At 47.0% G+C, this 14,818-nt stretch overlaps 1 protein-coding gene across 7 annotated transcripts in view; it reads right to left on the bottom strand.

Moving 5' to 3' along the window:
- Window positions 1-14,818, bottom strand: part of TANC1 (tetratricopeptide repeat, ankyrin repeat and coiled-coil containing 1) — a 233,235-nt gene that overhangs the window by 170,033 nt on the left and 48,384 nt on the right. For 6 of the 7 annotated variants that reach the window (XM_067741822.1, XM_067741817.1, XM_067741819.1 and 3 more), the window contains exon 2: window positions 9,051-9,153. The exons of the other annotated variant lie outside the window; for it this stretch is intronic. In XM_067741822.1, the coding sequence (XP_067597923.1) occupies window positions 9,051-9,153 (103 nt within the window). The remainder of the gene's footprint in view (window positions 1-9,050; window positions 9,154-14,818) is intronic. 7 annotated transcript variants of the gene reach the window in all.

Consider the following 14,818-nt stretch of genomic DNA (forward strand, 5'->3'; position numbering starts at 1 on the left):
CCAATTCAGACTTATGTTATGACTTCTTACAATTATCTCTTATCAACACTGTAAATCTGTAACAAACAGAAGAAGACCTTTACTCCACGAATCCGACAAACCACCATAAAAATAACAGCAGAGGTGGGGACACAAACACACCCAGTAGCAGGCACCGTTACGTTTTCCACTGTGAAGTGTCTGGTTTGGTCCTCACAGCAAGGAGGAGGCAGGGACTATAATTGTCCTCTCTGATGAAAGGAGGGGATAAAGAGAGAGTCAGAGAAACTTCGTAGCCTGCCCAGGCCACACCTTCCCTCTTAACACGGCACTCCATTTCTTCTCTTGAAGAACACTAGATCCTCACTTTTGGCACCCTAAGCCTTGGATCCCGAAATTAAATGATGTACAAGACCAGCCTCTATTGCACAGCATGGGGCCTAAAGACAGGATATATAAAACCAATTTGTCACTGTGGAATTTAGAAACCATTAAACCTTCACTAAAGACAACCCTCTCCTCAGAGGACCTTGTTACCAAACTATGATGGAAAAGGGAGAACTATGACGGAAAACAAAGAGCATTTCCTTCTCAGGACAGGGCAAGAGGAGAGAGCTATGAGGAAACAAAATGCAGAACCGTCTGTGCCAGGATTTAGGGATTGTTTTGGTACAGCACATCTTGAAGTCCATCGTCCTAAGATCAATCAAACAGAAGAAAAAACTTCAATAGACTCTGCTTTAATTCACTTGCCTAGACCTAAATACGTACTATCTGGTTTCAGAGATCATATCCTCGTCTGTTCCAAAAGTTATATTCAGAACTAAGAGCAAAAATCAGATCTATATATACTATTCTCATTAACAAGGTTTTTACTTGGAAGGGACTTTTCTGCCTTTATTACTGCAAGCACACGAATGATTCAATCAGCACGATCAGAGGTCCAGAAGACTTTATATTTTCACATGCTGTTATTTAAAACCAAAAAAAGAGGCTCATCTGGGGCTTCCCTGGTGGCGCAGTGGTTGAGAGTCCGCCTGCCGATGCAGGGGGACGCGGGTTCGTTCCCCGGTCCGGGAAGATCCCACATGCCGCGGAGCGGCTGGGCCCGTGAACCATGGCCACTGAGCCTGCGCATCCGGAGCCTGCTCCGCAACGGGAGAGGCCACAACAGTGAGAGGCCCGTGTACCGCAAAAAAAAAAAAAAAAAAAAAGCTCATCTGGGCTGGCCAACTGTATCAACTTCCACAACTAAACAGAATTTCTCAAAATTGTCCCTGAATTTTAAAGCACTTTCCCATAAAAACCCTGCAAGGGTAAGCAGCATGACCCTACCATCCTTATCTCAGGCTACCCAGCTAGTGCACAGCTTATAGGAAAACAAGGGATTGAACCCAGATGAAGCCACAGAAGACATAGACCATGGTTTTGCCATTTAAGAGTCTTGTGGGAGACTTCCGGGAAGATGGCGGAAGAGTAAGACGCGGAGATCACGTTCCTCCCCACAGATACACCAGAAATACATCTACGCATGGAACAACTCCTACAGAGCATCTACTGAACGCTGGCAGAAGACCTCAGACCTCCCAAAAGGCAAGAAACCCCCCACGTACCTGGGTAGGGCAAAAGAAAAAACTAAACAGAGACAAAAGGATAGGGACGGGTCCTGCACCAGCGGGAGAGAGCTGTGAAGGAGGAAAAGTGTCCACACACTAGGAAGCCCCTTCGCGGGTGGAGGCTTCGGGAGGCGGAGTGGGGGAGCTTGGGAGCCGCGGAGGAGAGCACAGCAACAGGGGTGCGGAGGACAAAGCGGACAGATTCCAGCGCAGAGGATCGGGCCGACCGGCACTCACCAGCCGAGAGGCTTGTCTGCTCGCCCGCCGGGGCGGGCGGGACTGGGAGCTGAGGCTCCGGCTTTTGTCGGAGCGCCGGGAGAGGACTGGGGTTGGCGGCGTGAACACGGCCTGCAGGGCGTTAGTGCACCGCGGCTGGCCGGGAGAGAGTCCGGGGAGAAGTCTGGAACTGCCGAAGAGGCAAGAGACTTTTACGTCCCTCTTTGTTTCCTGGTGCACGAGGAGAGGGGATTAAGAACGCTGCTTGAGAGAGCTCCAGGGACGGGCGCGAGCCGCAGCTAAAAGTGCGGAGCCCAGAGACAGACATGAGACGCTAGGGCCGCTGCTGCCGCCACCAGGAGGCCTGTGTGCGAACACAGGTCACTAGCCACACGCCCTTCCGGGGAGCCTGTGCAGCCCGCCAGTGCCCGGGATCCAGGGACAACTCCCCCGGGAGAACGCACAGGCGCGCCTCAGGCTGCAACTTCTCGCCGGCCTCTGCCGCCGCAGGCCCGCCCCACACTCCGTGCCCCTCCCTACCCCCGGGCCTGAGTGACCCAGAGCCTCCGAATCAGCGGCTCCTTTAACCCCGTCCTGTCTGAGCAAAGAACAGACGCCCTCCGGCGACCTACACGCACAGGCGGGGCTAAATCCAAAGCTGAGCCCCTGGGAGCTGTGAGAACAAAGAAGAGAAAGGGAAATCTCTCCCAGCAGCATCAGAAGCAGCGGATTAAAGCTCCACAATCAACTTGATATACCCTGCATCTGTGGAATACCTGAATAGACAACCAGTCATCCCAAATTAAGGAGCCCTGTGGATGAAAGGCTCTTGGGGCTGCAGCCAGGAGTCAGTGCTGTGCCTCTGAGGTGGGAGAGCCAACTTCAGGACACTGATCCACAAGAGACCTCCCAGCTGCACATAATATCAAACAGCAAAAATTTCCGAGAGATCTCCATCTCAACGCCAGCACCCAGCTTCACTCAACGACCAGCAAGCTACAGTGCTGGACATCCTATGCCAAACAACTAGCAAGACAGGAACACAACCCCACCCATTAGCAGAGAGGCGGCCCAAAATCATAATAAGTCTACAGACACCCCAAAACACACCACCAGACGTGGACCTGCCCACCAGAAAGACAAGATCTAGCCTCATCCACCAGAACACAGGCACTAGTACCCTCCACCAGGAAGCCTACACAACCCACTGAACCAACCTTAGCCACTGGGGACAGACACAAAAAACAACAGGAACTACGAACCTTCAGCCTGCAAAAAAGGAGACCCCAAACACAGTAAGATAAGCAAAATGAAAAGACAGAAAAACACACCGCAGATGAAGGAGCAAGATAAAAACCCATCAGACCTAACAAATGAAGAGGAAATAGGCAGTCTACCTGAAAAAGAATTCAAAATAATGATAGTAAGGTTGATCCGAAATCTTGGAGATAGAATGGACAATAGAATGGACAAAATGCAAGAATCAGTTAACAAGGACCTAGAAGAACTAAAGATGAAACAAGCAACGATGAACAACACAATAAATGAAATTAAAAGTACTCTAGATGGGATCAATAGCAGAATAACTGAGGCAGAAGAACGGATAAGTGACCTGGAAGATAAAATAGTGGAAATAACTACTGCAGAGCAGAATAAAGAAAAAAGAATGAAAAGAACTGAGGACAGTCTCAGAGACCTCTGGGACAACATTAAACGTACCAACATTCGAATTATAGGGGTTCCAGAAGAAGAAGAGAAAAAGAAAGGGACTGAGAAAATATTTGAAGAGATTATAGTTGAAAACTTCCCTAATATGGGAAAGGAAATAGTTAATCAAGTCCAGGAAGCACAGAGAATCCCATACAGGATAAATCCAAGGAGAAAAACGCCAAGACACATATTAATCAAACTGTCAAAAATTAAATACAAAGAAAACATATTAAAAGCAGCAAGGGAAAAACAACAAATAACACACAAGGGAATCCCCATAAGGTTAACAGCTGATCTTTCAGCAGAAACTCTGCAAGCCAGAAGGGAGTGGCAGGACATATTGAAAGTGTTGAAGGAGAAAAACCTGCAACCAAGATTACTCTACCCAGCAAGGATCTCATTCAGATTTGATGGAGAAATTAAAACCTTTAGAGACAAGCAAAAGCTGAGAGAGTTCAGCACCACCAAACCAGCTCTACAACAACTGCTAAAGGAACTTCTCTAGGCAAGAAACACAAAAGAAGGAAAAGACCTACAATAACAAACCCAAAACAATTAAGAAAATGGGAATGGGAACACACATATCGATAATTACCTTAAATGTAAATGGACTAAATGCTCCCACCAAAAGACACAGATTGGCTGAATGGATACAAAAACAAGACCCATATATTTGCTGTCTACAAGAGACCCGTATGCTAACACATATATATGGAATTTAAGAAAAAAAAAAAATGTCATGAAAAACCTAGGGGTGAAACAGGAATAAAGACACAGACTTACTAGAGAATGGACTTGAGGCTATGGGGAGGGGGAAGGGTAAACGGTGACAAAGCAATAAAGAGGCATGGACATGTATACACTACCAAACGTAAGGTAGATAGCTAGAGGGAAGCAGCCCCATAGCACAGGGAGATCAGCTCGGTGCTGTGGGACCGCCTGGAGGGGTGGGATAGGGAGGGTGGGAGGGAGGGTGACGCAAGCGGGAAGAGATATGGGAACATATGTATATATATAACTGATTCATTTTGTTGTGAAGCTGAAACTAACATACCATTGTAAAGCAATTATGCTCCAATAAAGATGTTAAAAAAAAAAACAAAAAAAACAAAAAAAAACAAAACAAAAAAAAAAAAAAAAAAAAAAAAAAAGAGTCTTGTGTTTACCACCTACTATGTTAAAAAAAAAAAAAAAAAAATGCGCGCACACACACACAGACACAGAAATTTGAGTAAGACCCAGTTCCTGCCTTCAACACAGTCAACCTACTCACTAGAAATCTAAATCTGTGGCATCATGGGAACATAACAAGACAGAGTGACATGACAGTACAGGCTTTGGAGGCAGGCAGACCAATCCATAGGGTTAAAATCCCCAAATCCTAACCCACCATGCTTTACCTACCCTGTGATCCTGAGCCTGTAACTTAAACTCTCTAAACCTTAGAATCCTCCTTTGTAACAGAGATGACATACTACAGAATAACTGTAAGAATTAGAAACAACATGACAAGTACCTAGGACTCTGCCTAGCAAGAAATGTATATGACATAAATGGTCCCACGTTATTACATCTGCTTATACAGCCCAACTACAACTTTTAAAGCCCAATTAAATGTCACTGGAATGGCCTTTTCCTTTCTTATCTGGGATATTAAAATGATAGAACTTGGGCTTCCCTGGTGGCGCAGCGGTTAAGAGTCCGCCTACTGATGCAGGGGACGCGGGTTTGTGCCCCGGTCCGGGAGGACCCCACATGCCGCGGAGCGGCTGGGCTCATGAGCCATGGCCGCTGAGCCTGCGCGTCCAGAGCCTGTGCTCCGCAACGGGAGAGGCCACAACAGTGAGAGGCCCGCGTACCGCAAAAAAAAAGAAAGAACTTAATCGCCAATTACGATATGGAGAGGACTGAGGGAGGGTGAAGGATGAGTCACACATTTCTGGCTTGAACAGTGCCAATGACCAAAGTGGGAAAAGCAGACAGAAGCATGGGGGTGAGGGAACTCTGGGGGGTGGAGAGTGGAAAGCAGGCAATAATTAGGAGGAAAATGAGTTCAGTTTGGATAGCTCAAGTTAAAAGTACGTATGAGTCATCCAAGTAGAAATGTCCAAAAGATTGTTTAAGACAAGGGTAAACTCAGAGAAAGACTTGGGGGTGATTAACATGTGGGTGGTGGCTAAAGCCACAGGAATATTGAAGCTCCCCAAAGAGGCTGAGCAGGCTAAAAGCAAACCACCAAGGATGCAAGCCCAGGGAACATGAACATTAGCAGCAGGAAGAGTAGGGCCTAGGAAGAAACGAAAGGAGAAAAGTAGGAAAAATGCAAAGGAACCCAAAGGAGAAAGTTTCAAATGAGGAGTGATCAATATATCAAGTGCTACAGAAAAGTCACGTCACAAGTCCTATTAGAGGCCATGTGTGACCTTAGGAGCAGTTTCTATGAAGTTGAGGTGATGGAAACCAGAGAGCAGATCATCTGTAAGGTCTCTCCCTAAATGGTAAGGTTCTTTGGTTTCCAAATAGACACCCACCCTTCTCCAAACCCATCAAATTATTAAAACCAACAACAACAGATTGCAAAGGTTTTTTCCCCAGAGAAAAGGAAATTTGCAAAAGAGACATAGTTAAAACCCACAAAAGCCATTTAACATGATCTTTGCTATTAAGCTCCTATTTCCTTGAAGCTGGTCCCCAGGGAAAAAGAAAAATTAGCTTAAATTCTCTACCACCCTAAAACTGGAGGAGGAAAAAATGTCTAACTTACTAAATTTCCTGTCCAATAACTCTCTTAGCACAGTGCATATAAATTGCTATTTCAACATTATTTTGAGAAATGTGTTACCACAAGTCGGAAAGGCTTTGGTTTCAATATGCAAATCCCTGCATACAGTGGCAAAAATTCCATTTAAGCAGATTCCCACCTGGATTTCTAAATAAGCCTAAGCTCTCGTTAAATTTAGTAAGTTGTTCTTCAGTGTCATTTTCCTCATTCCTTGTATACTTACAGCCATAGAAAGTGTTGTCCTATGCAATTTTAAATAAAAGTTATAAAATGGTTCTACGATGCAGATTATGGCACTACAAGGGACTGCTCGCCTTGGCAGTATAAACTGGTCACACTAGTTAGCAGAGTTCAAAAATAATGCCCCCAAACATCTGCTCAGGCTCAGAAAGAGGTTTTTGTTTTAAGTCTACTCCACATACAAATATCTTTCAAGAAGTTACACACCATCACCTCTTGAGGAGCTTCTAAAAACACACACACACACAGATAGCAGGGATGCCCGCCCCATCCCCCAAATTCTACTTCAGCAGACCTAGGGTGAGCCCTGGTGCCCTAATCTTTGAAACCTCACAGGAGATTATCATGTGTACTCCCTTGCCATGCGCCTGTTGAGAAGCTTTTACCTCCTGGCAGGATTCCCACAGAGTTGAGGTGGGGGACAATTGGCCACTGTGTTCTTCATGGACGAGCCAGGCACGGCAGGAGGGGTGAGCACAGAACATGAAATCCCAGGAGTAAGCCATGCTGGACAGATGGCACAGCGCACCTGCACGTCACATGGATGTCTCAAGAACACTCAGAGGTTTGGAAGCAGCTTTAACCTTGACCCCATCTCCTACGGGGGAGCATTTCCAGCACCCACAGAAAAGAGATCCAGGGCAGAGCCTCCAATGTCCCTAGTCAACCGTTCCATCCTGGACCTCCTGGGGATCCCAACTCCACAGCCTCAACCGTAAGCACCTGAGCATGGATAACAACAGTCCTCCAAGCTGTGCGCACTTAGGATGGGATTAGAGACTCCGTTCTCAGCCAATTCTCTCTCTCCTTAAAGGAAAGAGGGAATATTTGAGTCCTACTATATGCTCTACACTGCAGATAGAGAATACAAACAAAAAAGGAGAAACAGAACAAACTCTTAACCATCAGGAGCCTCCTGCCTCACCAAACCCCTTGTAGTAGGTATTTGTTTCACAATTTACATGTAAGACTGCAGTACAGGAAAACCATAGTACAGGAGAAGTTTAGCAACTTGCTTAAAGTTCCTAAGGCCCAGGAAGGGAAGGACACACTCAGAAGAGGTTAACAAGACAGTATGTAGAGGGGCTTCCCTGGTGGCACAGTGGTTAAGAATCTGCCTGCCAATTCAGGGGAAACGGGTTGGAGCCCTGGTCCGGGAAGATCCCACATGCTACAGAGCAACTATGCCCACGTGCCACAACTACTGAGCCTGCGCTCTAGAGCCCATGAGCCACAACTACTGGGTCTGCGTGCCACAACTACTGAAGCCCATGCGCCTAGAGCATGTGCACCGCAACAAGAGAAAGCCCACGTGCAGCAACGAAGACCCAACACAGCCAAAAATAAATAAATTTGTTAAAAAAAAGACAGTATGTAGAGCAGATGGGAGATGGAACCCAAGCCATTGTAACTGCTGTGGCCCTAAAAAGCCAACCTGGGGGGGCTTCCCTGGTGGCACAGTGGTTGAGAGTCTGCCTGCCGATGCAGCAGACACAGGTTCATGCCCCAGTCCAGGAAGATCCCACATGCCGAGGAGCGGCTAGACCCGTGAGCCATGGCCTCTGAGCCTGAGCATCCGGTGCCCGTGCTCCGCAATGGGAGAGGCCACAGCAGTGAGAGGCCTGCGAACCGCAAAAAAAAAAACAACAACCTGGGAAGAGCAGCTGGGTAAGGCAGGTGAAAACATTCCCTTATTTGTCTCAGTAACTAAATGGAGGTTTGTAATTAAACTTGATAAGTTTTTCATGGGGATTGGGGAACAAGAAAATGACATGATAAAGAACAGACATCACAATATATTCATCTATTGACTAGTTATGTTGTACACCTGAAACTAATAGTGTTACATGCCAACTACATCTCGATTTAAAAAACAGCAAAAAAAACTGACAGCCAGTCTGACATTATTAAAAGTCTGAAAATGTTTATCAGTTCTACTTCTTTGTTTACAAACTGTAAGATATTAAGCCAGTCACACAACATATATTAGATGTTTTTAATGGAAAAGCACTGTGCTAGGCACCATAGAGACCAAAAAACCCTGAAACGGGCACCAAAAAAAGTCAGCAAAGTTTTAAAAGAATGAATCAATTCATCCCTATTATTAATAATGACTGCTTTAACATCGTAATTAAGTCACGAATTTTTAAAAAATTATTCTTAAATTTCTTTGAACAAAATCCCAGTTCAGGGCTTCCCTGGTGGCGCAGTGGTTGAGAGTCCGCCTGCCGATGCAGGGGACATGGGTTCGTGCCCCGGTCTGGGAAGACCCCACATGCCGCGGAGCGGCTGGGCCCGTGAGCCATTGCCGCTGAGCCTGCGCGCCCGGAGCCTGTGCTCCGCAATGGGAGAGGCCACAACAGTGAGAGGCCCGCGTACCGCAAAAAAAAAAAAAAAAAAAAAAAAAATCCCAGTTCACTTTCAAAGACCTCAAAATTGTTCAGAAAGTAACATATCTTGGGAAACTTGGTCTGTCAGAGCACGAATTCTCCCTGGGTCTCACTCACCTCGCTTCACCCCAGACTCTACTTGCTGGCAACAGAGAGACGCTGTCTTACTCGGGGGGCACCCAGAAAGTTCCTCTGTGACCACAGAAAGCTGGGAAGAGAACTGCAAAAAAGAAAACCGGTCAGCATACCCGTCCTCCGACGCAAGAAGCACAGAGCTTATAAAACTAGCTACAACCGGGCTTCCCTGGTGGCGCAGTGGTTGAGAGTCCGCCTGCCGATGCGGCGGACGCGCGTTCGTGCCCTGCTCCAGGAGGATCCCCGTGCCGCGGAGCGGCTGGGCCCGTGAGCCATGGCTGCTGAGCCTGCGCGTCCGAAGCCTGTGCTCCGCGATGGGAGGGGCTGCGGCGGTGAGAGGCCCGCGTGACGCAAAAAAACAAAAAAAAACAAAAAAGCCACAGCTACAATCAGGACTCCAGACAAAGCAGTGATGGAGAGGAAACAGCTGTCAGCATCTACATACTCTTAACAGGGGAAAAAACAGGGTGATGGGCTGGCAAATCCAAGAAAACTCATTCCTTCTCCTGATACCCTCTGTCCAAGTGACCAGGGACACTGACTGAAAGCCCCTTGTCTTGAGCAAGGTACTGCAGTGTCCGGACTACCCTCTCTATCTCAGGTTTTCTCTTTAAGTGATGCTAATGGGTTTGCAGCCCAAAGCACAAATGTTTCAAAGGTTTGAGATATCGAGCCAAGAACCTCTCTAAAGCACTCAGGGCGCTCAAGTTCTCCAGAACATTTTCTTCCCGTATTTCCTACCTCACTCTTAACAGGTCCCAGCTCTCTATACGACTCATCATTTCCGAACACACTGTCCAATCTCACACCTTTACTCTCCCCAGTCCCTCATCCTGAAACCCCTCCCCCCACTCTGGAGATGAGTCATCCTCCAGGCACAGCTCAAGTATCACCTGCCTGCCCACCCCACCCCACCCACCCCCATGGAACCTCGCCAGTCCTTCCTCTGCAGTCAAAGCACCTTGAGAGTGGTAGAATGCAGGGTACCTGCATTCTAGCATTTGCTTCCTGCTGCCTTGACCTCCCCTCCTCCCCGTTTCTCAAGGGCGTCTTCCCTGCCGTCCCCTACATCACCCTCCTGCTGTAATCAAAAGTAGAGGCAGATGTCAATGCATGTTTGTTCATTAAAGGATTCCAACAAGAGGTTCTCCATGACTGACTCGGAGTCCATTTCCTTGGGAAATATTCTTTTTTACTACTACTCTGGTACTGGAAGACGTTCTTTTTCAAGGGTCCTATCTATGCTCAAACACACCGACAACCGGGCTCTGGCTCAAGTCAATCCCCTTGCAGCAACGCTGCCGGGCTTCACTGCCAAAGAGGACGGATCATGTGTAGTCACGTTGGAGCCAACAAAACCACCTTGGCAAGGCACCGGAGTGTAATAGGTTTGTGCATGCAAAGTACGGGTGGAGGCCTTTTCTCCCTTGTAAGTCTGTTTGATGGGCTCTACAAGACATGCCCCCCTTACCCACTACGACTTCAAAGATAAAAACGGAGCACGGGAGCTTTTCTCTGGGAGGAAACCAGGGACCGAGGCAGGACACAGGTCCAGTCTCCCCCCCACTTCAGGACAGCTGAGGTCTCATTCAAGGAGAACGCAGAGGAGAAACCTACACAGTCCAGGTGGTCACCCTCTGTCAAATCTCACCTCATGTTCGGCGACAGCCCATAAACTCTGCCAAGCCTTCTGAGCGCTCCAGGTTTCTCCCTCCCGGGGTTGCTGACCTCACTGGTAGTATTTAAGCATTCACTGCAGGACAGCACCACCTGGTGCACAGCAGCTCAAATATCTGAGGCATCCTCCCTATTATTCACTCATAAAAGGGATCACCTGCCTCTTCACCGAGACTCGCAGCCAGGGAAGGAATCCATCTCGCAGCTGCCGCAAGGATTTCAGCCAACCTCCTTCCACATAACACACCTCAGCAGAAAAGGCAGTCGCCTCTTCTGTCCCAACCACAGCCAACAGACAAATCTAAAAGAATAGCCATCACAGCCCACGACATGCCTGCTGTCATGCAGACCCTCGGCCCAGAGCACGCACGGACCTGCGTGGACTCTTACAACTACATCTCTAACAGGTGATGCACACACGTGCTTTCTCTCTGGCCTCTTCACCTACAGCAACCCATTTGTTACTACCTCTGTAAGGGCGGGGTGGGTGGGGCAGTCCTTTCTGAGTTTAACATGACAAAGACAGCTCTGTAAATTACAGAGTCACAGAAGTCCCAAGGGGAGATGACTTCCTGCAAAAAGGACTGTCCCTACAGTCTGTTTTTGTGGTGATGAGATCACAGAGTCTAGATTCTGTATTCAGTCCTACATGGGTTTTAAGGGCCATATTCAGTAATTACAGAAAGGAAAAACGGAGGTCAACGAGACCAGAGGAACTCTGAGTGGTGTTTGAGAAGTTACTTATAACTACAGTTAGATCACTCATCCACCAGACTCAGAAGAGAAACTAGGCCTCGAGTTTTCAATTGTCCTTTAAAATCAATGTTAGATGAGGAAAAAAATGGAACTTTTTACTTCTTTACATTTTCTCATTTCACCACTCCTCCACCCAAAGGGTTCCATTCAGTTTCAATGCACAGTCCAAAATGTGGGCCCAAGACAGTTTTGAAAAACAAGCATTATGCCACAAAATATTCTCATGTAAACTGCAAAAGAAGACAACATACACTTATTGGAGGAATTTTTATGGAACCTAAAACAGACGTTCAGAGACCAGGTGAATGATTGCCAATGATTGCCTTCAATTGCCAATCACTACCTTTTCATTGTCATGGATCTAATTTCCAATTAGTGCCTAAAAATAAAACCTGAAAAGGCTTTTGAGGAGAATCATTAGGGTTTACCTCCTGGTCATCACTGTTTCAAAGATGAACAGAGAGACGTTAAAGTTGTTTATCCAACAGAAATAAGCTTTTTTCTCTTAAGTGTCCTTCCAGAAACCTAGCAGCGGGCATCCTCGGACCACAATGACTAGGGGTTTGTGTTTATCGTCCAAAGTGTGTGTCCGGCGATTTCGTGTGACAGTCCAAGTCCTCCAGTGGTACAGGGTCTTGCTGCACTGAATGCTACTCCAGAGAGGGTGAGGCCCAGAGAGGGTGACCAGCGATGAAGCCCACAGCTTTCACAGGGTCACACCCCGCTCTGAGAGCTCATGCATCGCAGTGGAGAACAATCCCACAGAAATCCTGAAGCCAGTAAAAGGAAGCTCTTTGTTTTGTTTCATTTTGAATGCTGGTGCTTAATAGAAAGCAAACTTAAATAAAGGCAAAAAATAGGAAGGAGGAAAACTCTGGGGACTCCGCATCCGTCTGGGACTCGAGCAGCAACAGGCATTATATAAAAATACTTATTTCCATTTCAAATCTTGTGGCTTCCATTTTCCTTAATACAGGTGTAGTGCTAGTACCATTAAACCTATCAAGTACACGGAGGTGGTTTCAATCCTCACCACCCACCAGAATCTCCTGGGGAGCTTTAACAATTCTGATGCCCAGAAGAATGAAAACAGAATCTCTGGGGACCCAAATGTTACTTTTTAAAGCTGACCAGCTGATTCTAACGCATAGCCAGGACCTGGAACCACTGCCCCTGACCTATCCTCAGGGTGTTTTCTTCTGTTGCGGCAGGTAGGGAGCAGGACATATTTATGCCTAAAAGAAGGGAATGGGAGGAGAAACACAAATGGACGGGGAGAGGGCTGGAGGAAGCTGGAGTGAATAACACCTTGCAGGGGATGATTGCTGGAGTGGGTGTGAGGTAGGGCCTGGGGGGTGCATACTCCCCAGAGAGAGGACGGGGTGGGGACAGACCGGGTCATTCCCCAAGTAAGCCCTGGAAAGGCACTGTCATGGAGTTGGTGAGAGGAAGCGATTCACAGCTCATCGGTAAAGACCATCCCTATGTCAAGGGTTTGCTATGTGAGAAGTGATTATAATATGGTTTTCAGATGTGAAGACCTGGATTTACCACTATGATTTCTCCTGGTTCTTCCAGTAACAGTACTGACAGGTTTGCTTGTTTTTTTTTAACTGATAACCCATATTTTCTTGCTCACTGAATCTGACAGAGCACACCCTCATTACAGGGTAACTGCCTCGAGTTACAATGCCCAGAGAACAAAGCTTTCCTAGGCTCCTATGAGAGCTGAATCGAAACTTGATCTCAATTAGCATCATGATGTTCTCTCAGATGTGACAGTGCGTGGATAAGAGATGCTGGCTACCTGGGGGAAGGGTGAGGACTGCAGGGAACACCGTCTCCAGCTGAGGAGAGCTAATTCTATTCTCACTTCCTTGTTCCTTAGTTCGTAGGGCTACCTGCTCTCTACCTGTCCTGTAACAGAGGGACAAAAATCAGGCTGTCCAGCTGGGATGCCTCCTTCCCAATTTCAGTCTCTCATGGAGGAATTAATCAGTTTTACATTATCCATCCATTACCAGTGTTGCCCAAAGTATATCCTGCAGGTCATCTGTACCAGAAGGACCTGGGCCATTCCTGGACGCCCCAGGCTGCATACGAAGGGAATCATAGTATCTGGAGTACAGCCCAAGAGTCTGCATTTTAATCAACCACACAGACAAAATGGCCTGTGAACCCGTCATAAACCCTCAACAACTCCTCCTTTGAAATAGGTTTATCAGAGGTGCTGCTAAATCTGTCCATAACCTCTGCCACTTCCTAACTGGGCTTTCATTAACTCACCCTCCTCCGTGGTCTCCCAGGGTAACTGGTCTCTCCAAGGTACACTGCATGGCCATTTACTCAATACCACTGCTGGCTCAAAGCTCCCAACTCAAGTCACGCTTCTCTGAACGCACACCTGATGCAAAACTTCTCTACCAATTTCAATCGAGGGTTTCAGGTCTGCTAGTTCTCTCTCCCAACTAAACCTCAAGCTTCTTGAAGGCAGGGCCCACATCATCCCTCTGTATCTTCCACAGGGCCCAGTACCTCTTAGGTTCCAAGAGCAGTGGTTGACTAACAGACCAAGCTCTTGCCTCAGCCCTGGGTTTTCCTTCTTTCACCTTCTCATTCTCCCTGGGAAAACTTTCATTCTCTCCTTTCCATAACAAAATTGACTCAGGCAAAGGTGGGAGAAAAGATTTACATACTAGTGGGGAAAGAGTGGGGGCGGGGTGAAAGTCATAAGCCAGCAACCTCAACTCTCCAGCAAACACCTAGAAACCAAGAAGATCTATTTAGTCTCCGAAGCTGCCAAAATCAGTAACTAAATTCACACACAATTCAGAAGAGAACTTCCCAGCTTCTTCCCATTTTTCTCCAACACCTCCTTCCCAGGCCCTCCCTGAGAGCTAGTTTACTCCTCTTCTAGATACAACTCTAACAGGAGGGAAATATGTGTTTTTCCCAGTCACCATAAATTAAGAAGATGGAGGGCGATTGCTAGATCAAGGCACAATGAAAATCCTGAGAAATTATGCCTGACAGGAGACAATGTATAAAATCCCAAACAGCAGATTACAGGCAGTTATAGTTTAAATAGCCTTTCAATCCCCAAAACTGTCCAAGAACACCTAAACAAAGCATTTCAAAATAGCACCATTAGTGGCTCTGAGAGATCACCCCAGGCACTAAGAGAAGGTTATTTTCTTCTCAGTGGATCTCCAGTAACTACATTCAGGAGAGAAGATGCCCACAGAGGCAACCTCAGTCCCTAAGAACCAAGTGTTCTCAAAAATACGAATGGGCACTGAGAATTCCCTGGTGGTCCA

This window comes from Pseudorca crassidens, chromosome 6 (genome assembly GCF_039906515.1).
Source record: "Pseudorca crassidens isolate mPseCra1 chromosome 6, mPseCra1.hap1, whole genome shotgun sequence".
Classification (NCBI taxonomy): domain Eukaryota; kingdom Metazoa; phylum Chordata; class Mammalia; order Artiodactyla; family Delphinidae; genus Pseudorca; species Pseudorca crassidens.